This window comes from Herpailurus yagouaroundi, unplaced genomic scaffold (assembly GCF_014898765.1).
Source record: "Herpailurus yagouaroundi ecotype Mexico unplaced genomic scaffold, PumYag 552, whole genome shotgun sequence".
NCBI classification, from domain to species: domain Eukaryota; kingdom Metazoa; phylum Chordata; class Mammalia; order Carnivora; family Felidae; genus Herpailurus; species Herpailurus yagouaroundi.
Genome location: NW_024412769.1, coordinates 36,969 through 45,313, shown reverse-complemented (window position 1 = coordinate 45,313; position 8,345 = coordinate 36,969). Strand labels below are relative to the sequence as shown.

The 8,345-nt window shown below is 61.1% G+C and overlaps 1 gene segment (V, D, J or C); it reads left to right on the top strand.

Annotated features, from left to right (window-relative positions):
* LOC121023334 (Ig mu chain C region membrane-bound form-like) overlaps positions 1-7,018 on the top strand; it is a 31,484-nt gene extending 24,466 nt beyond the window's left edge. The window contains 6 exon segments of the C gene segment in view: positions 2,329-2,646; positions 2,734-3,072; positions 3,358-3,672; positions 3,765-4,097; positions 6,569-6,684; positions 6,787-7,018. Of these exon segments, the coding sequence occupies positions 2,329-2,646; positions 2,734-3,072; positions 3,358-3,672; positions 3,765-4,097; positions 6,569-6,684; positions 6,787-6,795 (1,430 nt within the window).
* Positions 7,019-8,345: the final 1,327 nt, after the last annotated feature.

Sequence of the window (8,345 nt, the reverse complement as noted above, 5' to 3'; positions counted from 1 at the left end):
GCTGAGCTGGGCTGAGCTGGGCTAGGTTGAGCTAAACCGGGCTGGGCTGGGCTGGGCTGGGCTGAGCTGAGCCAGGCTGGGCTAGGTTGAACTAAACCGAGCTGGGCTGGGCTGAGCTGAGCTTAGCACTGGGCTGAGCTGTGCTGAACTGGGCTGGGCTGAGCTGAGCTGAGCTGGGCTGAACTAGGCTGAGATGAGCTGGGCTAGGTTGAGCTAAACCAGGCTGGGCTGGGCTGAGCTTAGCTCGGCTGAGCTGAACTGGGCTGAGCTGGGCTAAACTGGGCTAAACTAATCTGGGCTGAGCTGGGCTGAGTTTAGCTGGGCTGAGCTGGGTTAAGCTGGGCTGAACTGGGCTGAGCTAAACCGGGCTGGGCTAGGCTGAGCTTAACTGGCTTGCCCTGGGCTGAGCTGAGCTGAGCTGAGCTGGGTTGCACTGGGCTGAGCTGAGCCAGGCTGAACTGGGCTGAGCTGGGCTGGGCTGGGCTGAGCTGAGTTGAACTGGGCTGAGCTGAGCTGAGCTGAGCTGAGCTGAGCTGGGCTGAGCTGACCTGGGCTAGGTTGAGCTAAACCAGTCTGGGCTGGGCTGGGCTGAGCTTAGCACTGGGCTGAGCTGGGCTGAATTGGGCTGGGCTGACCTGGGTTGGGCTGAGCTAAACTGAGCTGAGCTGGATTGCACTGGGCTGAGCTGAGCCGAGCTGAGCTGGGCTGAGCTGAACTGGGCTGAACTGGGCTGAACTGAGCTGACCTGGGCTAAACTGAGCTGAGGTGGGCTGAGCTGAGCTGAGCTGGGCTGGATTAGGTTGAGCTAAACTGGGCTGAGCTGGGCTGAGCTGAGCTGGGGCTGAGCTGGGGCTGAGCTGGGCTGAGCTGGGGCTGAGCTGGGGCTGAGCTGGGCTAAACTGAGCTGGGCTGAGCTGGGCTGAGCTGGGCTGAGTTTAGCTGGGCTGAGCTGGGCTGAGCTGGGCTGAGCTGAGCTGGGGCTGACCTGGGGCTGACCTGGGCTAAACTGAGCTGGGCTGAGCTGGGCTGAGTTTAGCTGGGCTGAGCTGAGCTGAGCTGGGCTGGGATGTTCTGGACTGAGCTGGACTGAACTGGGCTGAACTGGGCTAAGCTAAACCGGGCTGGGCTGGGCTGGGCTAGGCTGAGCTTAGCTGGCTTGCTCTGGGCTGAGCTGGGTTGGGCTGAGCTGGACTGTTCTGGTCTGGGCTGAACTGGGCTGCGCTGGGCTGAGCTGAACTGAGCTGAGCTGGGCTGAGCTGAACTGGGCTGGACTGGGATGAGCAGGGTTAGGCTGGGATGGGCTAGGATAGGTTGAGCTAAACCGGGCAGGGCTGGGCCAGGCTGAGTTTAGCTAGGTTGCACTGGGCTGAACTGGACTGAGCTGAGCCAGGCTGAACTGGGCTGAGCTGGGCTGAGCTGGGCTGGGCTGAGCTGAGATGAGTTGGGTTGAGCTGGGTTGAGCTAAGCTGGAGTAGGCCAGGCTGGGCCGGGCTGAGCTGGGCTGAGCTGGGCTGAGCTGAGCTGGGCTGAGCTGGGTTGGGCTGATGTGTGCTAGGGTTAGTACACCAAACCAATCAATCAGGGTCACTGAGCTGGCCCAGCAGAAATGGACTCTCTGAGTGGCTTGGCTTAGAGGAGTCTGATGTCCAGGCTTGTGCTAGAATAACCCATGTTGGGCCACTTAGTTCTAATTGGGGAGACCTGGCCTTGCTGGACTGTCCTGACTAACACTGGGCTGACCTCAATGACCTGGTTGTGCAAAGGACAGGCCAAGAGGAATCTGCATAATTCCCACTCCTCGTGTTCACAGTCTCTGCTGACCCTAGACACACAGGCCTGGGCTGGTGGTCTGTCTGGGTGCTTGGGGGGTCCTCTCTCCATGCTGTCAGCCTGCCACATGGACGGTTCACGGGGCTCGTGGCTGAGTGTGCCTACGTGGCTCTGGGGTCTCAGAGGGAAGGCACCGCCAGTCAGGACCGAGCTGTCCTGAGCTGAGAGCCAGGCACCAGAGTGCACTTGAGTGCAAGGGTGGCAGGTGCTGGGAGGAGGTCACATCCACCCCTCCCAGCGTGAAGCACCCCCAACTTCCCACAAGCCCAGAGCTGGACTTCTGCAGCAGGGCGGGGGCCGCCTTGCCTCCCCTTCCCAGCAGGACCTGGGCCTCGACACAGCTGCCCACTGCGCCGTCGGTCCAGGCTGGGGAGGCCGCGAGGGCAGCCCTCGTGGTAGCGAAATGAGGGAGCCATGTGGTTGGCGTTGGCCCGCCTGGCAGAGCGTGGGAAGGAGACGCCTTCTCACCCCTGTCTCTTGTCCCTCTCTGGTCCTCAGAGACCTCATCCCATCCAAATCTCTTCCCCCTCATCACCTGTGAGAGCTCCCTGTCCGATGAGCCCCTGGTGGCCATGGGCTGCCTGGCCCGGGACTTCCTGCCCAGCTCCGTCACCTTCTCCTGGAACTACAAGAACAACAGTGTGGTCAACAACCGGGACATCCAGACCTTCCCTCCAGTCCTGAGAGAGGGCAAGTACGTGGCTACCTCTCAGGTGCTCCTGCCCTCCGTGGACGTCCTCCAGGGTTCAGATGACTTCCTCACATGCAATGTGAAACACCCCCAGGGCAACAGGGAGGTGAACGTGCCCATCCCAGGTGAGAGTCGGGCTCTCCTACCCTTGGCCGGGGATGGGGGCAGGGAGGGGGGTCAGGTGGGCTGACGTCTTGTCCCCTTCACCGCAGTGCCTGTAGAGCTGTCCCCCAACGTCACTGTCTTCATCCCACCCCGTGACGCCTTCTCTGACAACAACCAGCGCACGTCCCAGCTCCTCTGTCAGGCAACAGGCTTCAGCCCCAAGAAGATCTCTGTGTCCTGGCTTCGTGACGGAAAGCCCATCAAGTCGGGCTTCAACACAGGCAACGTGGAGGCTGAGAACCAAGGGCCCGGGCCCGTGACCTTCAGGGTGCTCAGCACGCTGACCATCACCGAGAATGCCTGGCTCAGCCAGAGCGTGTTCACTTGCAATGTGGAGCACAGTGGGCTGACCTTCAAGAAGAACGTGTCCTCCGCATGCATCCTCAGTGAGTGGTCCTGGCCCCTGGTGCAGCCCCTTAGGGGCAGGGACCCCTCCTCACATTCATAGGTGTCCACTCAGGGCAGCCGCTTCCTGAGCCTTGGCTTCCTGGAGCGGCCAAGGGCAGGGAGGGGGCCACTTGTCAGGTGGGGGGGCCCAGCATCCCCTCCAAGGGGTCTTTGGGGCTCAGGAAGGCTCGGCGTGGCCAGCTTCTGTTCTCTTGGGAAAACCTCCCCCCTTTGCCCGGTTGCCCATCCAGCCAGTCACTGACACAAGCTCTCTCCCGATCCAGACACGCAGGCCAGCATCAGAATCTTCGCCATTCCCCCCACCTTCGCCAGCATCTTCCAAACTAAGTCGGCCAAGCTGTCCTGCAGGGTCGTAGACCTGACCACCCGCGACAGCCTGAACATCTCCTGGACCCACCAGAATGGCAACTTTCTGCCAACCACCACCATCTTCCAGAGCAACCTCAACAACACCTTCAGTGCCACGGGGGAGGCCACCGTCTGTGCAGAGGACTGGGAGTCAGGGGAGGACTTCACCTGCACGGTGACCCACACAGATCTGCCCTCGCCACTGAAGAAGACCATCTCTAAACCCAAGGGTAGGAGTCCGCTTCTCTTCTGCCCCGGGACTCTCCCACAGCCTCTCCCCCCAGCCCCCCACCTGAGCTAACAGCCGCCTTTCCTCCCACAGACGTCAACAAGCAACCACCCTCCGTCTACGTCCTGCCACCCAGCCGGGAGCAGCTGAGCCTGCGGGAGTCAGCCACAGTCACTTGCCTGGTGAAGGGCTTCTCACCCGCAGATGTGTTCGTGCAATGGCTGCAGAAAGGCCAACCCATGTCCTCTGAGAGTTACGTGACCAGCGACCCGACGCCCGAGCCCCAGGACCCCCACCTCTACTTTGTCCACAGCACCCTGACTGTGAGTGAGGAGGAGTGGAGCTCGGGGGAGACCTACACCTGTGTTGTGGGCCACGAGGCCCTGCCCCACATGGTGACGGAGAGGAGCGTGGACAAGTCCACCGGTAAACCCACCCTGTACAACGTGTCCCTGGTCTTGTCTGACACGGCCACCACCTGCTACTGACCTGTGGGCCGCCCCACTCCGGGTGGATCCCAGAGTCCCTGGGGAACCCGTCGCTGTGTGTGCATGTGTGCAAACTAACCGTGTCAATGGGGTGAGATGTGGCGTTTTATCAAAATTAGAAATAAAAACATCCATTCAAAAGATGCTCGTCCTGAGTGAGCGATGCTCTCGCCTACCGGGGCCACAGCTGTGCTGTCCTCACCCCCAGACCAACCTCCACCACCGCCCCTGCCCCCACCCAGCCTCTGAAAGTCTCTGTGCTCCTCTCGCTACTCTCATGGCCACCCAGGTGTGTGGCACACACGTACACACACACGGACACATGCACACATGTGCAGGCTTATATGTGCATGCACGTGGGTACCTGTACACACACAGACACAGACACATGGACACACCCGCATGCACACAGGCACACATGTGCGTGCACATGGGTACTTACACACGCACGGGCACAGACACATGGACTCACACACATACACACACCTGCACACATGCACACACACAGACACATGGACACACACACATGCACACACATGCAATCTTATACGTGCATGCACACGGGTACTTACACGTGCACAGGCACGGACACATGGACACACAGACACATGGACACACACGCATGCACACAGGCACACACGTGCATGCACATGGGTACTTACACACACACAGGCATGGACACATGGACACACACACATGCACACACATGCACACACAGACACAGACACATGGACACACACACATGCACACATGCACACACAGAGACACATGGGCACACACACACATGCACACAGGCACACACATGCATGCACATGGGTACTTACACATGCACAGGCACAGAAACATGGACACACGACACACACATGCACACCCATGCAGGCATGCAAACACACACACAGGAAACACACATGTACATGGACACAGGCACTCATGCACTGTACGTGGGTGCAAATACACATGCATACACACCCATGGACATAGACGTGGAGGAACTTGCATACACACACAGAGACGCACAGGGATATGGACATGCACCCACATACATACAAGCACACACCCATACATGTGGACACACGCAGACACATGCACACATAGGTACACACACATACACACAGTCACAGATACACTGACGTGCGCACACGAGGTCACTCGGTGCCTCAGGCAGGCACTTCCGCCCTCTCCAGCCACGTCACTTTCCGCAGGCCTTCATGCCCACGCTCTGCTCGTCCTTCTGTCTCAGCTCGGAGGTGTGTCCATGGGCTGGCCCAGCCTGGGCACTGACCATAGCCACCGTTGGCAGGCCCGGGGCCAAAGGAAGCCCCTGCCATGCCCAGGCACCCACGGGTGAATGGACAAGGCAGGCAGTGCCTGGACACCGGCCCCAGAGGTGGGGAGGCCCCTCCCTAGAGGGAGGCTGTAGAAAGCGTGATCTGAGTGGGGAGCCCCTGCAAACACCCAGCCCTGGAAAGGGTGGGAAGTGAGGCCCCAGGAGCAGGAGTGAGGGAGAACAGAGCCCAGTGGGCAGAAAAGGGGAGGGGCCTGAGTAGGATCTCCTCTCCTGAATGGGCAAAGGCAACACAGCCCCCTTCGGGCCCCGTCCCAGGCCCTCTCTGGCACCAAGCCCTTGGGCGCCTGAGTTCACCTGTGCAGGGGCTGCAGACCCCACTGAGTGTCCTCAGCCTGACCACCCCAGTGTTAGCCTCCCTGGAGCCTCAGGGCTCTGTCTGACCCTTTGGCCCCAGAGTTCTGGGAGGGCAGACAAGCCAGCCAGGGCCCCACAAATGCTAGTCACTCCCAGAAGGAGAGACAGCGAGTGGGAATCTCACTAGGAAGTGAAGAGGTCTCTTTGGGCCCAGACATCTGCCAGCTCCTCACTGCCAGCCCTCGCTGGCCTCGGTGGCCAGGGCCACACCTGTCCCAAACCACAGGTGGCAGGGGGCCCTGCTCTGTGCCTCTCAGCCACAGGTGGCTCCGGCTGTGTCACCACACCCCACAGGAGAGTTCAGGACACTGTGAGCCACTCTTCTGGGGTCACTGCCTCCGGCCCCAGCCCAGGCCGCACCCCCACGTCTATGTTTCTCTGTCGCACTCTCTGCCATCCCAGGGCTCCTAGACAAGGTGCTCAGGGCTACCCTGCTCTGCTTTGGCCACATTCTGCCTCCACGTGGCCCCCTGCTTTGGGCTGTCAAGGCCCAGCTAACGCTTGGCTTAGACCCTTCCCGACTGAGCCCAGGAGCCCTCAGCCCCACAAGGTGGGTGCAAGGGAGACTGCAAGGCCAGGAGGCCATGGACACCCTCTCCTGCCCCACCTGTCCCTCCCGGGTGCAGCACAGCCGAGGGCCGAGGGTGGTTCTGGGGCTGGACTGTGCTGGTGCCGGGCCTGACCCCTCTGTGCTGTGTCCCCTGCAGAGGGGGAGGTGAGCGCCGAGGAGGAGGGCTTCGAGAATCTGAACACCATGGCCTCCACCTTCATCGTTCTCTTCCTCCTCAGCGTCTTCTACAGCACCACAGTCACCCTGTTCAAGGTAGTGGCGGCCTGGAGGGGGAGGGCACAGATGGCCTCAGGCTGAGCCTGACCCACTGTCCTCGGGCAGCAGGGAAACAGCTCATGTGTCTGTCGTCTGCAGGTGAAATGACCCTCCCCGCTAAGAACTTCAGAGACCCAGAAGATGGGACCCAGGGGGGCACCGCCTTGGGGCCTGGGGTTCCCAGCCTGCAGACCCTGTCGACTTGCACTTAAATCCTTCCCACGTCACCCCTCCCGCTTGCCGCCCAAAGACGCAGGCTTCTCAAGACCAGGCCAAGTGCCGTGGACGCAGCACCGCTCTGCAGTGTGCACACATGTCACCTTGAAATAAATGTGTATATTTTGTCCTGTGAAACTGCTTCCTCGTGAAGGCTCTTTATCCCGAACTGCGCCCATGTGTGCTGTGTGCGCATCCAGGGGTGGCCATCCCTCGTTGTGAAGCGTGTGTGGGAAAGGGGGGGTCTGTCTGCACACTGCCTGCCAGGGGACATGGAGGAAAGACCTCCGTGAGGGAGACCCAGAGTCTCAGGCTCATCCAGTCGGCTGAAGGACGGCAGCCGAGCTCGAGAGGGTCCCCATCACGTCGGGAGCCAGCAACCAAGCTTGGGCCTCAGGGCTCTCCAGCAGGGCTCTCCACCTACAAGTCCCTGTCCCGAGGGTTTGTCCCACCTGCTGAGGCATCCGGGGCGTGTGGATGGGAGGAGAAGTTTCTGGTGAGACGGGTAGGAGAGCATCTGGCTGAGGGGAGGCACAAGAACGGTCTCCGTCCCCCCAGGCCACCGCAGACGAGGGCCAGGCCGTGGCAGAGGCGGGGGTGGGACCCGTGGCAGAGGCTCGCCTGGACACCGCACAGACAGCCAGGGCGGCCACAGGCCATGGGGCGGTGGCAGCGAGGGCCCAGGTGGAGGCCAGACCTTTCCTGGGTAGCCACGTGGCTGCTACTGACATGCTTGCTTGGACCACACAGGTGATGCCTTAGCAAAAGGAGGCCCGGCGAGACCCTGGGCCCTGTGTCCAGACAGGAAGAGACCCTCCCAAAGCTTCTAGTTCTGGCTCCTCTCTGCCAGCTCCCTGCCTTCCTCTCCCTCTCCCTTCTCCCACATCCACCAGGAGCAGACAGCAGAGGCCCAGCCCCTCCTCTGGCACTTTGCTCAGAAACGTCCCGAGCCACGTGTCCACAGGGCCCACAGCCGAGACGTGAGGCCCTCCGCCCTCCCTTCCTCTCCAAGCCCTCATCAGAATTGCCTGTAACATCCAAATTCATGCGCACCGTCTTCAAGGCAGTCCGGCTTTTTCTGACGTGCACCTCAGAACCACAGCCTCGGGTTCTGACACCACATGGGTACTTCCACGTGTCAGCTCTGTCCGGTGCTCCACTTCTGACACCGGAGTGTGTATGCCCCTCTTCTCCTGCGGCAGCCGACACAGCGGGAGCCGGACGCTGACCATGTCACTTCTGGGGGCGCATTCCCTCCATGCCCCCCAACCCTGGCGACTGCCCGTTGTGTCCAATCCTGGGTCTTCCCTCCAATCCCACCGTCGTCCTCGGGCTCAGCGCCGTGTCTGATCCCTGGTCTTCCCCCCAGTCCCTCCATGGTCCTCGCACACAACGCCGTGTCTGATCCCTGGTCTTCCCCCCAGTCCCTCCGTCGTCCTCGC